This window comes from Bubalus kerabau, chromosome 12 (genome assembly GCF_029407905.1).
Source record: "Bubalus kerabau isolate K-KA32 ecotype Philippines breed swamp buffalo chromosome 12, PCC_UOA_SB_1v2, whole genome shotgun sequence".
Taxonomy (NCBI): Eukaryota; Metazoa; Chordata; class Mammalia; order Artiodactyla; family Bovidae; genus Bubalus; species Bubalus kerabau.
This window is the reverse complement of record NC_073635.1, coordinates 72,843,233-72,863,033: the sequence shown is the minus strand read 5'-3', so window position 1 is coordinate 72,863,033 and position 19,801 is coordinate 72,843,233. Positions and strand designations below refer to the sequence as shown.

The following is a 19,801-nucleotide window of genomic DNA, read 5'->3' as shown; positions in this document are numbered from 1 at the left end:
TAACAAAATTCTAGCAATCAGAATCCAACAACACATTAAAAAGATCATACACCATGACCAAGTGGGCTTTATCCCAGGGATGCAAGGATTCTTCAATATCTGCAAATCAATCAATGTAATACACCACATTAACAAATTGAAAAATAAAAACCATATGATTATCTCAATAGATGCAGAGAAAGCCTTTGACAAAAGTCAACATCCATTTATGATAAAAACTCTCCAGAAAGCAGGAATAGAAGGAACATACCTCAACATAATAAAAGCTATATATGACAAACCCACAGCAAACATTATCCTCAATGGTGAAAATTTGAAAGCATTTCCTCTAAAGTCAGGAACAAGACAAGGGTGCCCACTCTCACCATTACTATTCAACATAGTTTTGGAAGTTTTGGCCACAGCAATCAGAGCAGAAACAGAAATAAAAGGAATGCAAATTGGAAAAGAAGAACTAAAGCTCTCACTGTTTGCAGATGACATGATCCTCTACATAGAAAACCCTAAAGACTCCACCAGAAAATTACTAGAACTAATCAATGACTATAGTAAAGTTGCAGGATATAAAATCAACACACAGAAATCCCTTGCATTCCTATACACTAATAATGAGAAAACAGAAAGAGAAATGAAGGAAACAATTCCATTCACCATTGCAACGGAAAGAATAAAATACTTAGGAACATATCTACCTAAAGAAACTAAAGACCTATATATAGAAAACTATAAAACACTGGTGAAAGAAATCAAAGAGGACACTAACAGATGGAGAAATATACCATGTTCATGGATTGGAAGAATCAATATAGTGAAAATGAGTATACTACCCAAAGCAATCTATAGATTCAATGCAATCCCTATCAAGCTACCAACAGCATTCTTCACAGAGCTAGAACAAATAATTTCACAATTTGTATGGAAATACAAAAAACCTCGAATAGCCAAAGCAATCTTGAGAAAGAAGAATAGAACTGGAGGAATCAATCTACATGACTTCAGGCTCTTCTACAAAGCTACAGTTTTGAAGACAGTATGGTACTGGCACAAAGACAGAAATATGGATCAATGGAACAAAATAGAAAGCCCAGAGATAAATCCATGCACATATGGACACCTTATCTTTGACAAAGGAGGCAAGAATATACAACTATTAAAGACAATCTCTTTAACAAGTGGTGCTGGGAAATCTGGTCAACCACTTGTAAAAGAATGAAACTAGAACACTTTCTAACACCATACACAAAAATAAACTCAAAATGGATTAAAGATCTAAACGTAAGACCAGAAACTATAAAACTCCTAGAGGAGAACATAGGCAAAACACTCTCTGACATACATCACAGCAGGATCCTCTATGACCCACCTCCCAGAATATTGGAAATAAAAGCAAAAATAAACAAATGGGACCTAATTAACCTTAAAAGCTTTTGCACATCAAAGGAAACTATTAGCAAGGTGAAAAGACAGCCTTCAGAATGGGAGAAGATAATAGCAAATGAAGCAACTGACAAACAACTAATCTCAAAAATATACAAGCAACTCCTACAGCTCAACTCCAGAAAAATAAATGACCCAATCAAAAAATGGGCCAAAGAACTAAACAGACATTTCTCCAAAGAAGACATACAGATGGATAACAAACACATGAAAAGATGCTCAACATCACTCATTATCAGAGAAATGCAAATCAAAACCACTATGAGGTACCATTTCACACCAGTCAGAATGGCTGCGATCCAAAACTCTACAAGTAATAAATGCTGGAGAGGGTGTGGAGAAAAGGGAACCCTCTTACACTATTGGTGGGAATGCAAACTAGTACAGCCACTCTGGAGAACAGTGTGGAGATTCCTTAAAAAACTGGAAATAGACCTGCCTTATGATCCAGCAATCCCACTGCCTGGCATACACACTGAGGAAACCAGAAAGGAACGAGACACGTGTACCCCAATGTTCATCGCAGCACTGTTTATAATAGCCAGGACATGGAAGCAACCTAGATGCCCATCAGCAGATGAATGGATAAGAAAGCTGTGGTACATATACACAATGGAGTATTACTCAGCCATTAAAAAGAATACATTTGAATCAGTTCTAATGAGGTAGATGAAACTGGAGCCTATTATACAGAGTGAAGTAAGCCAGAAAGAAAAACACCAATACAGTATACTAACGCATATCTATGGAATTTAGAAAGATGGTAACAATAACCCTGTGTACGAGACAGCAAAAGAGACACTGATGTATAGAACAGTCTTATGGACTCTGTGGGAGAGGGAGAGGGTGGGAAGATTTGGGAGAATGGCATTGAAACATGTAAAATATCATGTATGAAACGAGTTGCCAGTCCAGGTTCAATGCACAATACTGGATGTTTGGGGCTAGTGCACTGGGACAACCCAGAGGGATGGTATGGAGAGGGAGGAGGGAGGAGCGTTCAGGATGGGGAACACATGTATACCTGTGGCGGATTCATTTTGATATTTGGCAAAGCTAATGCAATTATGTAAAGTTTAAAAATAAAATAAAATTTTTAAAAAAGCTAATACAATTATGTAAAGTTTAAAAATAAAATAAAATTTTAAAAAAAAGGAAAAAAAAAGAAATGCTAGAATTATAAAAAAAGTAAATAAATAAACCTGCTAATTGGAAATTGAAAGGGAGAGGAAGGGGCTCTTAACTTTGCCTCTCTACTTATGAGTGACCTTGATCAATGGTTATGGAGGAGGAAAAAGTACCTGAAATAATTGACCCAAATAATAGAACTACAAAAACAGGTCTGATGTTACTGCTGCTGCTGCTAAGTCACTTCAGTCATGTCTGACTCTCTGCAACCCCACAGACCACAGTCCACCAGGCTCTGCCATCCCTGGGATTCTCCAGGCAAGAACATTGGAGTGGGTTGCCATTTCCTTCTCCAATGCATGAAAGTGAAAAGTGAAAGTGAAGTCACTCAGTCGTGTCCAACTCTTCGTGACCCCATGGACTGCAGCCTACCAGGCTCCTCCGTCCATGGGATTTTTCAGGCAAGAGTACTGGATTGGGGTGCCATTGCCTTCTCCAGTTCTGATGTTAAGTGGAATTTAATTATTCATTTAGGTCATATTTAGAGTAAATGTATCTAAAGAGAATATGTGGTATGGGCTTACCTGGTGGCTTAGTAGTAAAAGAATCTGCCTGCCAAAGCAGGAGTCAGAGGTCTGACCCCTAGTCTGGGAAGACCCCACATGCTGTGGAGCAAAAGAGTTCATGCACCACAACTACTGAGCCCACATGTCACAACTACTGAAGCCTGAATGCCTAGAGCTTGTGCTCCACAACAACAGAAGCCTCTGCAAGGAGAAGTCTGCACATTTGCTGCAACTAGAGAAAAGCCCACACAGCAATGAAGACCCAGCACAGCCAAAAATAAATTAATAAAATTATTTTTTTTAAAAAAAGAAGAGAATATGCTGGAACTCTAAACAAGACACAAGTTATTTTTTCTACACATAGGTATTGCAGTTAACTTCATCCTTTTTATTTAATTGGAAACATTTTTTAAGTCTCACAAAGGGCATATTTCTATTAATCTTTTGTTTATACTGTGAATCATTGTTAAGAGCAGCTTTCTCAAAAGAGTCCAAGAATAATTTAATGTCTCATCTACATAATTAATTTTCTATATGCCAATTTAGCATGCCAGTTTAGATGCCCTGAATGTGCAATTTTACTTAAGTATAGCATAATAGAACATAACTGCTCCTCCTGAAGTTGAAGAAGAAAAACTGCAGTTTTAAATCACAGGTCTCAAAATATCTATGTTTAATTAATCTATGAAAGATTAGGTAAGAATATATATTGAAGAAAAGACAGTCTCTTTGCTAGGTGGTACTGGGAAAGCTGCATACCTGGAAATGAATGAAATTAGAAAACTCCCTCATACCACACATAAAAATAAACTCAAAATAGTTGAAAGACCTAAGATAAGACTGGGTACTATAAACAAAAAGGAAAACACAGGCAGAAAACTCTTTGACATAAAATACAGCAATATTTTCTTAGATCAATCTCCCAAAGCAAAGAAATAAAAGCAAAAATAAACTGGATCTAATTAAACTTAAAAGGCAAGACTCACATTAGGGGCTACAAGAGCTAAGATGGGACATAGATTGAAAAATGGCCAGAAACAGAATTTTACCAACTTAGCCTTTACATTTACTGGCTTGATCAAAGACTCTAGATATTTCAGAATAAATAAACATAAAGCAAATCTAAATTTTCTTTGTGTACAGAAAAATAGGTATAGTTTTAGATTTTTAACATCCCTTATAAGAATAACATCGTATAATTTCCCATTATGTCCCCACCATTGCTGTAACACAAGTTAAACTATAAACTAAATCACACATTCAAATTGGTGTGATAATAATCCCAGAACCCCAGGATCTCTCCAGGAACCCCAACCTTGAATTACTTATCAAGCTCTAGTCAGTTATGTAAAAAAACATTATGTTGGACAAGTGAGTTACATAAGCCCAATGAGACATGTTTATCAAACCTGTTTATGTGTATATATTCTTGGTAGCTGTCTAGACATAAAAATTAAATGGACCCACTGCAAAAATAACTCGATCCATTTCATTGGCAAGATGTCATCAGTGAAAAGGAGGAATGCAAGGAGATGTGGGCGAGTGCACAGAGAGGTGGAGGGCAGGAGAGGATGGAGTTAAAGCCTGATAAGAAATGAGGACAACAATAGAGATAGAGCCCCACTTATCGACAAGTAGAGCTGCAAGGGGAAGGTCTGTGTCATATCTGTTTCTGGTCGCCAGGTGATGACACAGGGACAGCTGTCCAAACTTGCATCGTGGGTCCCTCACTGGTGACATGGGTGCCCGCGATTTTCTCAGTGACGGGGCAAGGTGGCAAGTATTAACTGAAAATCCTTTCCTAGATCTTTAAATAATAAATTAGTCTCTCACCAGGGGGGTGATGAAGGCTGGGTTATAGTCGTCTCCACAGTCACTTTCCCAAATCTGCTGCCTTTGCACAGAAGCACTCCCCTCTTAAAGTATCTCTTCTTCCCAACTGTGCTTTCTACCTCCATATTATTTTCCTTTGAAAACTTGAGTGAAATCTTTTGGAGTTTTTGAAGGAGTTTTCTCTTCTGAAATATTCTAATTACAGCCATGTAGGCTTCTGAAAGAAATGTTCCATGAAGGTGAAACACAGAATTTAAGTAAAAGTCTAGTTAGACATGAGCTGTTTTGTGCTTTCCAAGTGGGGATGTTACAACAGTTTCTGGTTTTGATTTCCCTGGGGAAAATTCTACTGAGAAGAGGTTTGTGTTGAGGAAGAAACAAAAAACAAAATCATAAGATTGACTGTAAACAAAAGAGGTGGAATCTGAGTTTCCTGTCCCTGGTTTTGGTTCTTCATCATTCATTTCCAAAGAATTCTCTAACTGCAGACAGTGAAAATGTTGACCACAGACAACAATACTGTTAATGCAAGTGCAGATTGTCACATGCTTCTTTGTTCATGGTTCTAGGGAGAATTCAGGTGACATGAAGACTGAAATGTTCAGAAATTAGAGGCAACAGCTCTGCTACTGGCTGCAGAGAAAGCAGGTCACAAGCACCCAGCTAATCCTAAAGTCTATAGGAAGAACCCTCTAATATAGACAGTAGTGAGTGTAAGGAGAAAAAGGATTTCTAATTTGTCTGTCTCACTCCACTATTTTGGAGCAAATGAGGATGATTAATTTAGTTGCTGTTCTGACTTTTATGCTTAATCATAACTTAGATGCTGTTATGACATCTTTAAGATACTTAAAATTCAGAGAATTTCTTTGGAAAATAAAATTCTGAAATGGTTTAGTGAACCAAAACTAGGTAAATCCCTTCAGAGAGCCAACACATACACAAAGGTATTACTGGGTCACAGTTGTTTCCCAACAAGCCTTTTCTCTTGTTCACTTACACTAAGCAAAACCATATCCATCTAATCACTTCAAGATTTTTGAATAAAAGTGACAATTTAAAAAATATATAATCTCTAAAGTGAAAGTGTTAGTTGCTCAGCCATGTCCGACTCTTTGTGACCCCATGGACTGTAGCCTGCTAGGTTCCTCTGTCCATGGAATTCTCCAGGCAAGAATACTGGAGTGGGTAGCCTTCCCTTCTGCAGGGGATCTTCCTGATCCAGGGATCAAACCTGGGTCTCCCGCATTGCAGGCAGATTCTTAACAGTCTGAGCCTCCAGGGAAGCCCATATTATGTCAAAGTTTCAGATTAATTATACTCAATCTCTAAGATGAAATTCTAGGCAGCTATTAAAATTGTACTATAGAAAATTAATTAATGACATGGGGGATTTTAAGAATATATTGTTGCTATAAAAATTCTGCTGGTGAAATACTCTGTTTTGCATAAGACTAATTATCAAACTATTAATAGTTCTAATTTTATCCAAATAATATTATAGCACTATACAACTGTTACTTTCTGGTGGTGCGTATTTTGTAATCTTCCCTTTATGAGATTTAAAAAAATTTTCTTATTTGTACCTTGCACATTTATTGCCTTTTTGTAACAAAACATATGTTTTTATGAGTTAGGCTCTTCATTTTAAAAAACAGAATAAAAGAAAATATCCATCTATTTTTGTGCCAAAGTGTTCATCAGTGCAACAATATGTAATTATTACACCTTAACACCTGCAGTGACAGGACTCTATGGTGACAGCGCTGTTGGTTATGCCCTTCCTTCATCAGCATCTGTCACTTCCCCAAGCCCCTCCCCCAGGCTAGCAGCCCTCCCTGTGAAGCATCAGGCTTTGTAGCAGATTGACTTTGACTTGTCTTTATATCCTTAAAGCTTTCAGAACAAACAATCACGGGCTTTCCAGAAAGGAACTGGTATAGGCATCCCTCTGAGCTATTGCAGATTCAGTTTCAGAACACCAGAATACACTGAATACTGCAGTAAAGTGAGTCACGTGAATTTTCTGGTTTTCCAGGATATATAGAAGTTATGTTTACACTATACTATACCCAAGCATGTGTGCAATAGCATTATGTCTGAAAAAAAAAAGTACAGAACTTAACTTAAAAATAAGGCATTGCTAAAAAACATTAACCATCATCAGAGACTTCAGTAAATCATAGTAGTAATATCAAAGATCGTTGATGTTACAGATCACCAAAGCAACTGCACTGATAGTGAAAATGTCTGATATATTGTGAGAATTACCAAAAGGTGACATAGAGACATGGAATAAGCAGATACTGATGGAAAAATGGTGCCTATAGACTTGCTCAATGCAGGTTTATGATAAGCTCTCAATTTGTAAAAAATGCAGTATCTGGGAAGCACAATAAAACAAGGTATGTCTATAGTTCTAAAGCAAGCAATAAAAATGAGATTGCCTCAAAAATTGAAGGTTTGAGAGAGAACATTATTTGTGATGTTTTCACTACATTGAAAGTCAACTGGTAATTAGAAGCTCTAGAATAACATACAAGCTTTACACCTGGGGTGAATGGAGCACAGAGGACAATCCCCAACCCTGAAGCTGGGGGATGCCTGTCTCTTGGTGCCCTGAGGTCTAATCCTGTTATTCCTACAAGAGGAGTCAGCAACAAAAACTAGCTCAGAATGAGAAGTAAACACAGGTCCAAGCTTACATCTCCTGGTAGGACCTCCTTGTGACACCACTGATGATCTCAACCAGGGAACCTTAAACTGAAGGTCTCCCAACACAGAAGTGGGAAGAGCAGCTCCACGGTGAAGGGTAAGATCCTTTCTGGAAACAAGGTCATTCATCACAATGATGACAGACTCCAAACAGAACCCTTACCTTTCCCTTCTCCCCCCATCTTCCCCATTCACCCAAATGCTCAGTCTCTGCACCCAGAAACCAGCATCAACTTCTCTCTCTGCCCTCAGATCCCATGTTCAATCCATCACACAGTCCACTTGGCTCCACTTCCATATCTTCCCCAAGTCCCACCATCTCACCATTATCCACTGCAGGCACCTTAGACTAAGCCAACAGTCTACAGAGAGCACACTGTAAGAGAGTGAACATTGAATTTGGAGAACTGAAAGACCGTCAGTGTGGTTTTAGCTGTAAAGGAAGGAGGGAGAAGAGAGTGAGACAAAACTAGAAAGTTGGGGAGGGACTGGCTGTACATTGCTTCATAAAAGTCCTTTAAAGATTTGTTCACAGACATGACCAAGAGAGAAAAAACTGAGGTTATAGAAATTTACCAGGATATATTGATAAGATATTCCAAGATGCTTATTCCTTGGGAAAAAAAGTTATGACAAACCTAGAGAGTGTATTAAAAAGGAGAGACATTGCTTTGCTGACAAAGGCCCATATAGTCAAAGCTATGATTTTTCCAGAAGTCATGTATAGATATGAGATTTGGACCATAAAGAAGGCTGAGTGCGAGCCAATGAATTGATGCTTTTGAATTGTGGTGATGGAGAAGACTTTTGAGAGTTCCCTGGACAGCAAGGAGATCAAACAGTCAATCCCAAAGGAAATCAACCCTGTATATTCACTGGAAGGACTGATGGTGAAGCTGAAGCCCCAATACTTTGGCCACCTGATGTGAAGAGCAAACTCACTGGAAAAGACCCTGATGATGGGAAAGATTGAGGGCAGGAGGAGAAGGGGATGACAGAGGATGAGATGGTTGAATGGCATCACCGACTCAATGGACATGGATCTGAGTAAGCTCTGGGAGATAGTGAAGGACAGGGAAGCCTGGCATGCTGCAGTCCATAGGGTCACAAAGAATCAGACACAACTGAATGACTGAACAACAAACCAATAAGTAAAGAATTTAAAAAAAATGAGCATATTTTGATAATAGCAACAAAGCTGACTGGTTCAGAGGATATAGATGTTCACATCTGCAGATCAGGTGCTTAGTGATAACAGTTTAGGACTGATCAGGCAACATGTCCTCCATTTCTGTGCTTCTTCAGTTTCCCTAACCAACCACACATTCCAAGGTGACAGTATTTCCAAGAATTAGATAATAAAAAGAATCTGTTACCATGAATGTCATTAATGCTATAATACCGAAAACCCAAAAATAAATCTTTAGGGTACATTTAGGAACAAAGAATTTAATTGAACAGACCCTTAACTGAGCTGGAGATCAAGCCATCTTTCTGCTGCTATGTCTAAAGCCTGACAAAGGGCTTGAAACAGGTACATTTCACAGCATCATTTATTTATTATGGAAAAATGGTGCTTTGGGGGACAGTCTTTGAAATACAATGTTGAGAGGTAAGAACAACAAAGTGACAGGTAAAAACTAGAAATAAAAGGTTACTTTTCCAATTAGCATTCAAGAACACAAAATGAAGGACTGACACAAAACATTTCTAGAAATTAAGAGTCACTGTTGGGCAATCTTGAATGTCACCTCATCTTTCATGAAAGTCTGCAGGTAGAGCCTGCTTCCTACTGTGATATCTAGTCCACGTGACCAGACACACTGCTTGGAGCCTAGACGACAGGATGTCCTACTCCTGTCATCTGCCTCCCCAGAGCTCACTCCTGAGCACATCCAGCTTGGGGTGTGAGGCTACAGGCACTGCCTCAATGCTGACAGCCTGGTATCTTCTCAGTGTCCCACTGATGATCCCATCTGACGATGCATGTGAAGTAGGATAGGAGGTGATATTCCAGAAGCTGCCCAAGAAGTCAAAAGAGATGGCACTATTATCCTTAGACATAAGGAACTGTGGGTATTACTGACCACTCATTAGTGATTATTACTTGTTTTGTATGAACCATCAAAATCCCTTAAAGTATCTTGCATTCCCTGAGACTATTTGTTTCCAAAGTTTTTCCTTTGAGGAATGCTTTTCTTGTTTTATAAAGCCACATCCTAACATGTATTGAAACTGAGAAAACAACAGAGGGAAAGGACAAGGAAAGAGATAAAATGAAAAAGAGAGAGAAAAGGAATAGTTAGAGGAAGGGAATAAAGTTAAGGAAGGAAATATTAAATTACTAAGGAAGAAAGAGCCAACCAAACCTGGAAGGAATATACGAGACAGATAACCAGAGACCAAAGCCTGGAACTTGCCATGTGTGCAGAACAGAGATATTGTGTAAGAGACTTGCTGGTTGTTTAGTTAGTCTCTCATCCCTGATTTGCCTTTCTTTCCAAACTCTCATCTGTGATGCAGAAGCTGGGTCTCTGCAAGTCACTGCAGCAGTTCAGACTCTTTTTCCAGGTGGCCTTTGTTAGGTCCTGCAAGTAGGGGGCCCTAGAGGGAGACTGAAGGTGGAAACAGCTAATGTGCTACCTGATTCTGCTACTAGCATCACCTCAGCACTGGGACCTGACTCAGCTCCCAGCTATTAGCACCTGGAGAACCAGCCCCATCCTGCCCCCTCACAAATATGACCAGCAACCAGGCAGTGACCTCTCCTTGGAGGTCTGAGCATCAATTTTTTAGGGCCTCTCTTCTGAATTCTCAGGTCTGGAGATCTGTCTGAGGATATGGTAGCTGCTTTCTAAAATCATTACCCCAGTGTTTCATTTTTCTAGCCCTCTAATCCATATGTAATACATTTCTTATATGAAATCCTTTCAGTTAAAGTACTGTTTTTCTCACTAGGCTTTTTCTTCTCATGGACTCCTGAGAAATTCTACAACTTTAGCCATCAACTTCCTGGCAATCTAAATTAGAGCCAAATTTTTTGATAAGAGAATCCAAAAATGCTGAAATTACTATGATACAGTGAAGATGATGGCGTTCTGCACCACTAAAATATGGAGCTATAACTTGGGTTTGAAATATTTTAATGGTTGGTGATCATAAAAAAATGACAATTCAAATAAACTTTTAATATGAAAATATAAGATTATTGGATATATTATTTAATAGTGCATTCTAAAAGTATAGTTAAGTACTTGAGTAATTTTCAGGAATGAGAGAAAAAACTAAAAGAAAAATTAATGGACGTTCCTATCAAATTTTACATGGAAGGATACATTGAAAATTGAACATAAATGGAAACAACTAAAATGGAGAGGGTCTTACCAGTATCCAATCATAGTCAATAATGTTGCTCAATCTGTGTGCAATGGTCAGCACAGTGCACTGGGCAAATCTCTCACGAATTTTTCCTTGTATTAACTCATCAGTTCTAGAAACAAAGAAGTTTATTTAGTTCAATAAAGACAGGAAAAGCAGACTTAAGACTTAAAAATAACCTATGATATTTTTACAATGTTTTTAAAGATCAATACTTTAACATATAGTCTTGTTCCTAAAAAACTAAGTATAAAAATCTACTTAGAAATTTAATATTTTTTATAAAATGATGGAAAATTAGTCTTCCCTCAAAATTGCTTGAAACTATCAGGAGTTGGATTTAGGAATTCAGCTCTCTTATTGTGCCTCAAAACATTAACACCATATAACATGTCTTGGTTTTTTCTTTTGTTTTCTGGAATTAATATTATCAACAGATATCCATGAGGCCAAAAGAGCACTTAGAAACATTTCAAAGATTCACTAAATGTTTTCCATTTACCACATTTACAAGTCAATTCAAGATTTCCTGGGGCTCAGCTCCATACCTTGGATCCACGTTTGATGTGGCTTTGTCAATAATCAATATCTGATTCTTCCTGAGAAGAGCCCTGGCAAGGCACACCAGTTGTTTCTGACCAACACTCAAGTTCAATCCAGATTCTGCTAATTCGGTATTCATTTTAGCAGGAAGACATTTGATGGATTCTTTAAGTTGTACCTATGGATACAGAAAGAATGACATTTTTCTAAGCAAACTGTTCCTGAAGTAGACAAGCCTCTTAGACATTAGAGCTTTGACATTCTCAGGACTTCTTATGCATCTTTCCTGTACAGCCAGGTGATGGGGAGAGCTCCTTCTAGTGAATGTTCACTGAGAAAGAGGGTGGAGTCAACTCAGGACAGAAAGATCTCAGTGTCCCCCATTCCCATCACAGGACATCCACCAGAAACCCCACCTAGGGGTTAGTTATGGAAGTCTCTCAAAAAGTGAAGCTATTTCTCCCAATGTGACTTAAACAGAAAAGTTAAAAGGATCTTTATGGTTGAGTCAAGTTTCCCAAAGTACATTTTGCATAGGAGTTGGTATACTAGAGAAAAACTTTCAAAAATTTTACATAAAAACTGGTTCTCTGAAGATATAAGCTTATTGACCCTTTATTATTTTCTGAAGTTTAATATATGCAAGTTCAAGCAATGACAAACTGCCCCTTATACATTAGTAATCCTGGAACCCATTCTGATGATGGTTCTTTCCCAAGTTTAATCCTATAAATAGTGGACAAATCAAGTGCATTTTCTTCAGTGTCATAAATGCATTGTAGTGAATGAAAACACATGAAAAATAAAACACAACATCTTATTTCCCGAAGCATATGGATACAGGTTATTGTCGTCCAGTCACTGAGTCGTGCCCAACACTTTGCAACCCCATGGACAGCAGCACACCAGTGTTCCCAGTCCTTCACTATTGCTTGGAGTTTGTTCAAACTCAGGTCCATTAAATTGGTGATGCCATCCACCCATCTTGTCTTCTTTTGTACCCTTATCCACCTGCCTTCCATCTTTCCCAGCATTAGGGTCTTTTTCAATGGGTTGGCTCTTCACATCAGGTGGCCAAAGTGTTGGAGCTTCAGCTTCATCATCAGTCCATCCAAGGAAAATTCAGGGTTGACTTCCTTTAGGATTGACTGGTTTGATCTCCTTGCTGTCCAAGGGACTCTCAACAATTTTCTCCAGAACCACAGTTCAAAAGCATCAGTTCTTCAATACTCAGCCTTCTTTATGATCCAACCCTCACATTGGTACATGACTACTGGGAAAACCATAGGTTTGATTACATGGACTTTGTCGGTAAAGTGATGTCTCTGCTTTTTAATATTCTGTCTAGGTTTCTTGTAACTCCTCTTCCCAGGAGCAAGCATCTTTTAATTTCATGGCTGCAGTCACCATCTGCAGTGATTTTGGAAATAAAGTCTGTCATTGTTTCCACTGTTTCCCCATCTACTGCAATGTAGGATGAGACAGGATGGCATGATCTTAGTTTCTTGAATGTTGAGTTTTAAGCCAGCTTTTTCACACTCTTCTTTCACTTTTATCAAGGGGCTCTTTAGTCCTCTTCACTTTCTATGATTGGGTGGTATCAGATGCATATCTGAGTTTATTGATATTTCTCCCAGAAATCTTGATGCCAGCTTGTGCTTCATCCAGCCTGGCATTTTGCATGATGTACTCTGCATATAAGTCAAATAAGCAAGGTGACAACATACAGCCTTGACATACTCCTTTCCCAATTTGGAACCAGTCCAAATTGTTGCTTTGGAACAGCTGTTCCATGTCCGGTTGTAACTGTTGCATCTTGACCAGCATATAGGTTTCACAGGATGCAGGTAAGATGGTCTGGTATTCCTATCTCTTTAAGAATTTTCCACAATGTGTTGTGATCCACACAGTAAAAGGCTTTAGTGTAGTCAATGAAGTAGATTTTTTTTTTAATGGAATTCTGTTGCTTTTTTGATGACCCAATGTATGTTGGCAATTTGATCTCTGGTTCCTCTGGCTTTTCTAAATACAGTTTGTACATTTGGAAGTTCTTGCTTCATGTACTATTGAAGCCTAGCATGAAGGATTTTGAGTATTGCTTTGCTAGCATGTGAAATGCGTGCAATTGTGTGGTAATTTAAACATTCTTTAGCACTGCCCTTCTTTAGGATGGAAATGAAGACTGACTTTTTTCCAGTCCTGTGGCCACTGCTGAGTCTTCCAAATTTGCTGGCATATTGAGTGCAACACTTTCATGGCATCATCTTTTAGGATTTGAAATAGATCAGTTAGAATTCTGTCACCACTAGCTTTCTTCATTATGATGCTTTCTAAAGCCCACTTGACTTTGTGTTCCAGGATGTCTGTCTTTAAGTGAGTGATCACATCATTGTAGCTATTTGGGTCATTAAGACCTTTTTTAAAAATAGTTCTTCCATGTATTCTTGCCACCACTTCTTAATCTCTTCTGCTTCTGTTAGGTCCATACGGTTTATGTCCTTTATTTTGCCCATCCTTGCAGGAAATGTTCTCTTGGTATTGCTAATTTTATTGAAGGAATCTCTGGTCTTTCCTTTTCTATTGTTTTCCTCTATTTCTTTGCATTGATCACTTAGAAAGGCTGTCTTATCTCTCTGTGCTATTCTTTGGAACTCAATATTGAGATGGGTATATCTTTCCTTTTCTCCTTTGCCTTTAGCTTCTCTTCTTTTCTCAGCTATTTGTAAGGCCTTCTCAGACAACCATTTTGCCTTGTTGCATTTCTTTTTCTTGGGGATGGTTTTGTTCACCACCTCCTGTAGTGTTACAAACCTCTGTCCATAGATCTTCAGGCACTTCAGAACTAATCCCTTGAATCTACTTGTCACTTCCACTGTATAATTTGTAAGGGATTTGTTTTAGGTCATGTCGGAATTGCCTTGTGGTTTCCCCTACTTTCTTCAATTTATGCCTGAGTTTTGTAACAAGGAGTTCATGATCTGAGCCATAGTCAACTGCCATCTTGTTTTTGCTGACAGTATAGAGCTTTTCCGTCTTTGGCTGCAATGAATATAATCAATCTGATTTCAGTATTGACCATCTGGTGATGTCCATGTGTAGAGTTGTCTCTTGTGTTGTTGGAAAAGGGTGTTTGCTATGACCAGAACGTTCTCTTGACAAAACTCTGTTAGCCTTTGTCCTGCTTCATTTTGTACTACAAGGCCAAACTTTCCTGTTACTCCAGGTATCTCCTGATTTCCTACTTTCACATTTCAGTTCCCTATGATTAAGAAGACATTGTTTTTGGTTTTAGTTCTAGAAAGTCTTCTAGTTCTTCACTGAACTGTTCAACTTCAGCTTTTTTAGCATTAGTAGTTGGGGCATAGACTTGGATTACTGTGATACCGAATTTCCCTTGGAAATGAACTGAGATCACTCTGTCATTTTTGAGATTGCACCAAAATACCGCATTTTAGACTTTTGTTAAATATTTTTTTTCCAGCCAAACAAAAATAAATTGGAGACTTGAAGCCAGGCAGCCTGGGCATAAGTCTTGCCTGGCTGTGCCAATTGGGCAAGTTCCTGAACCTACTCTATCTTATCTTCCTAAACTCTATGTAAGACTATAATATCATAATTATAAACATGTATACCTCTTAAGATTGTTAAGAATATTAAATGTGTCAGTGCATGTAGAATTTGTAACAGATCAATAGATATTGCCGATTATTAATAATGCTATCAGCTCACCCTTCCTCAAGTTCTGCTTCACTCTTCTCCTTTGCATGTATCAGCACTGAGATTTCGTTACATATGTGTATTTTGTTACATATGATTGGCTTGATTTTCAACTTCTCCAGGAGAATTTCAGCTCCTGAAGGACAGACATTTTATCTCTTGATGATTGTGACAGCCTCAGAATCTGCAGCATTGCCTAACAAGCTCTTAGTAGATATTTGTTGGCTGGATGAAGGTGGGCTTCCCTGGTGGCTCAGTGGTAAAGAATCCACCTGCCAAACAGGATACTTGGGCTCGATCCTGGGTGAGATCCCCTGGCTAAGGAAATTGCAATCCACTCCAGTATTCTAACACTGTTTCCTTAGTAAGTGTAATTGTAAAAAGGATATATTCTTATAACAATTAACTGACTCCAAGATATCATATCACACTTTAAACAAAGGAAAGCACTGAAAAAGTTATAATTTAAGGAAAATAGAACAAATAATAACTATTCAAACTATACATCTCTGTATAGAATACTTCAGATTATTTTTGAACTTGGGAAAATAATAGAATATAGCAAAACTGAAAAAAATAAACTGGACTCATATGGCACCCTGTCTCCATCATTGCTATGTGCACTCTGTGTAGTAGGTGCTGACGCCCCTCACATGAGGTGAACACAGATGTCAGGTGCTTTCCAAATTTTGTGGAACTTTATTACTTTTGAAAGAGAAAATCTGGTGTGGGCCAGAAGGAGACACTGAAATGCAATCAACAGATGGGGAAGAGCTGTTATCAGAGCAAGGCCAGTGGTAGAGGAAGTTCACCTAACACAAGGCCCCAGGAAATGGACATGTGACCTGTCTCCACCTCAAGGACTGAACCACGTGGTTCCTGATGCACCAACTGCTGATGCCCAAATTTCTTTATCTCAGTTTCCTGTGTGATGTGACACACTTGTGTCCTAACAGAGGCACTATCAATGTCAGACATTTAACCACATGATTTCTTCCCAGTTTTGACAGGACATTTTTGTTATTGTTTAGTTGCTAAGTTGTGAAGCTGATGGACTATAGCCCACCAGGTTCCTTTGTCCATGGGATTTCCCAGGCAATAATATTGCAGCCAGTTACCATTTCCTCTTCTAGGTAATTCTCCCAACTCAGGGATCAATCCCACTTCTCCCCCATTACAGTCATACTCTTTATCACTGAGCAACTGGGGAAGCCCACATACTCTACCCTTAATTCCAAATCCCAGTATCTAAGGTGTTTTGTTTTTGCTTTTTAACAGAAGCAACACATCAATGATTCATTCCCAGAGTTTTATCTACTATGAAGTTTTAACCTCTGAGTGATAAAGTTCTTCATCTTCAGGTACTACTCATGTTATATTTTTAGAGCTGCCTTTGCTTTTTAGCACCCCAATAGCACTAATTTCTGATGAACTTTTATCAGTTTACAGTAAGTTGGCAAGTTTTCAGTACAGGAAAAATGTATTTTCAGCATATTTAGAAAAATAAACAAAATGAGACAGGCAGCATCCATAGGACTGTCTTCCTTCTGAATGCCCATCTCTGCCAAGGAAGAAGGAGGAAAGAGAACTAGAGGACATTAAAAAAATTTTAAGCCATATTTTCCTTTTAACTGAAGTTCATAAAGAGGGAAACATAGTGGTTCTCTCCTACTCATTCTCAGGTTAACTCTGTGAGTTTGGGTTCATATATCCAGTTAGGCATCATACACAAATTAATAACTAGGGTTTTTGGTTCACTTAAAAACTGACTTCATTGATTTAGTGATACCTCTTGATGAGGGTGAAGGAGGAGAGTGAAAAAGTTGGCTTAAAACTCAACATTAATAAAACTAAGATCATGGCATTCAGTCCCATCATTTCATGGCAAACAGAAGGGGAAAAGATAGAAGCAGTGACAGATTTCCTTTTCTTGGACTCTAAATTCAGTGCAGATGGTAACTGTAGCCTTGAAATTAGAAGATGATTTCTTCTTGGCAGGAAAGCTATGACAAAACTACACAGTGTGTTAAAAAGCAAAGATATCACTTTGCTGACAAAGGTCCATATAATCAAACCTATGGTCTTTCCAATAGTCATCTACAGATGCAAGAGCTGGACAATAGAGCACTGAAGAATCGATTAGATTATGGACTGTTCCATCTCTGGGTTGGGGAGATCCCCTGGAGAAGGGGATGGCTATCCATTTCAGTATTCAGGCCTGGAGAATTCCATGGACTGTATAGTCCTTGGGTGCAATCTATAGCACTTGGATGCAATCTCAAAAACGACAGAATGATCTCTGTTCATTTCCAAGGCAAACCATTCAATATCGCAGTAATCCAAGTCTATGCCCCAACCAGTAACACTGAAGAAGCTGAAGTTAAACAGTTCTATGAAGACCTACAAGACCTTTTAGAACTAACACCCCCAAAAGATGTCCTTTTCATTATAGGGGACTGGAATGCAAAAGTAGGAAGTCAAGAAACACCTGGAGTAACAGGCAAATTTGGCCTTGGAATACGGAATGAAGCAGGGCAAAGGCTAATAGAGTTTTGCCAAGAGAACACACTGGTTATAGCAAACACCTTCTTCCAACAACACAAGAGAAGACTCTACACATGGATATCCCCAGATGGTCAACACTGAAATCAGACTGATTATATTCTTTGCAGTTGAAGAGGGAGAAGTTCTATACAGTCAGAAAAAAAAAAGATCAGGAGCTGACTGTGGCTCAGATCATGAACTCCTTAATGGCAAATTCAGACTTAAATTGAAGAAAGTAGAGAAAACCACTAGACCATTCAAGTATGACCTAAATCAAATTCCTTATGAGTATACAGTGGAAGTGAGAAATAGATTTAAGGGACTAGATATGATAGAATGCCTGATGAAGTATGGACGGAGGTTTGTGACACTGTACAGGAGACAGGACCTGTCTCCATCAAGACCATCCCCATGGAAAAGAAATGAAAAAAAGCAAAATGGCTGTCTGGGGAGGCCTTACAAATAGCTGTGAAAAGAAGAGAAGTGAAAAACAAAAGACAAAAGGAAAGATATAAGCATCTGAATGCAGAGTTTCAAAGAATAGCAAGGAGAGATAAGAAAGCCCTCCTCAGTGATCAATGCAAAGAAATAGAGGAAAACAACAGAATGGGAAAGACTAGAGATCTCTTCAAGAAAATTAGAGATACCAAGGGAACATTTCATGAAAAGATGGGCTTGATAAAGGACAGAAATGGTATGGACCTACAGAAGCAGAAGATATTAAGAAGAGGTGGCAAAAATACACAGAAGGACTGAACAAAAAAGATCTTCATGACCAAGATAATCACGATGGTGTGATCACTCACCTAGAGCCAGACATCCTGGAATGTGAAGTCAAGTGGGCATTAGAAAGCATCACTACGAACAAAGCTAGTGGAGGTGTTGGAATTCCAGTTGAGCTATTTCAAATCCTGAAAGATGATGCTGTGAAAGTGCTGCACTCAATATGCCAGCAAATTTGGGAAACTCAGCAGTGGCCACAGGACTGGAAAAGGTCAGTTTTCATTCCAATCCCAAAGAAAGGCAATGCCAAAGAATGCTCAAACTACCGCACAATTGCACTCATCTACACGCTAGTAAAGTAATGCTCAAAATTCTCCAAGCCAGGCTTCAGCAGTAAGTGAACCGTGAACTTCCAGATGTTCAAGCTGGTTTTAGAAAGGTCAGAGGAACCAGAGATCAAATTCCGAACATCTGCTGGATCATGGAAAAAGCAAGAGTGTTCCAGAAAAACATCTATTTCTGTTTATTGACTATGCCAAAGCCTTTGACTGTGTGGATCACATTAATAAAGTGTGGAAAATTCTGAAAGAGATGGGAATACCAGACCACCTGACCTGCCTTTTGAGAAACATATATGCAGGTCAGGAAGGAAGAGTTAGAACTGGACATGGAAAAATAGACTGATTCCATACAGGGAAAGGAGTACATCAAGAGTGTATATTGTCAGCTCACTTAATTAACTTACATGCAGAGTACATCATGTGAAACGCTGGGCTGGAAGAAGCACAAGCTGAAATCACGATTGCTGTGAGAAATATCAATAACCTCGGATATGCAGATGACACCACCCTTATGGCAGAAAGTGAAGAGGAACTAAAAAGCCTCTTGATGAAAGTGAAAGAGGAGAGTGAAAAAGTTGGCTTAAAGCTCAACATTCAGAAAACGAAGATCATGGCATCTGGTCCCATCACTTCATGGGAAATAGATGGGGAAACAGTGGAAACAGTGTCAGACTTTATTTTTTGGGGCTCCAAAATCACTGCAGATGGTGACTGCAGCCATGAAATTAAAAGACGCTTACTCCTTGGAAGGAAAGTTATGACCAACCTAGATAGCATATTCAAAAGCAGAGACATTACTTTGCCAACAAAGGTCTGTCTAATCAAGGCTATGGTTTTTCCTGTGGTCATGTATGGATGTGAGAGTTGGACTGTGCA

General features: G+C 38.6%; 1 protein-coding gene across 2 annotated transcripts in view; it reads right to left on the bottom strand.

The window, feature by feature from the left end:
• Nucleotides 1-19,801, bottom strand: part of LOC129624648 (ATP-binding cassette sub-family C member 4-like) — a 174,094-nt gene that overhangs the window by 20,080 nt on the left and 134,213 nt on the right. For both annotated transcript variants that reach the window (XM_055542802.1, XM_055542800.1), the window contains 2 exons: nucleotides 11,606-11,778; nucleotides 11,064-11,169 (listed from right to left, as the gene is read on the bottom strand). In XM_055542802.1, the coding sequence (XP_055398777.1) occupies nucleotides 11,064-11,169; nucleotides 11,606-11,778 (279 nt within the window). The remainder of the gene's footprint in view (nucleotides 1-11,063; nucleotides 11,170-11,605; nucleotides 11,779-19,801) is intronic.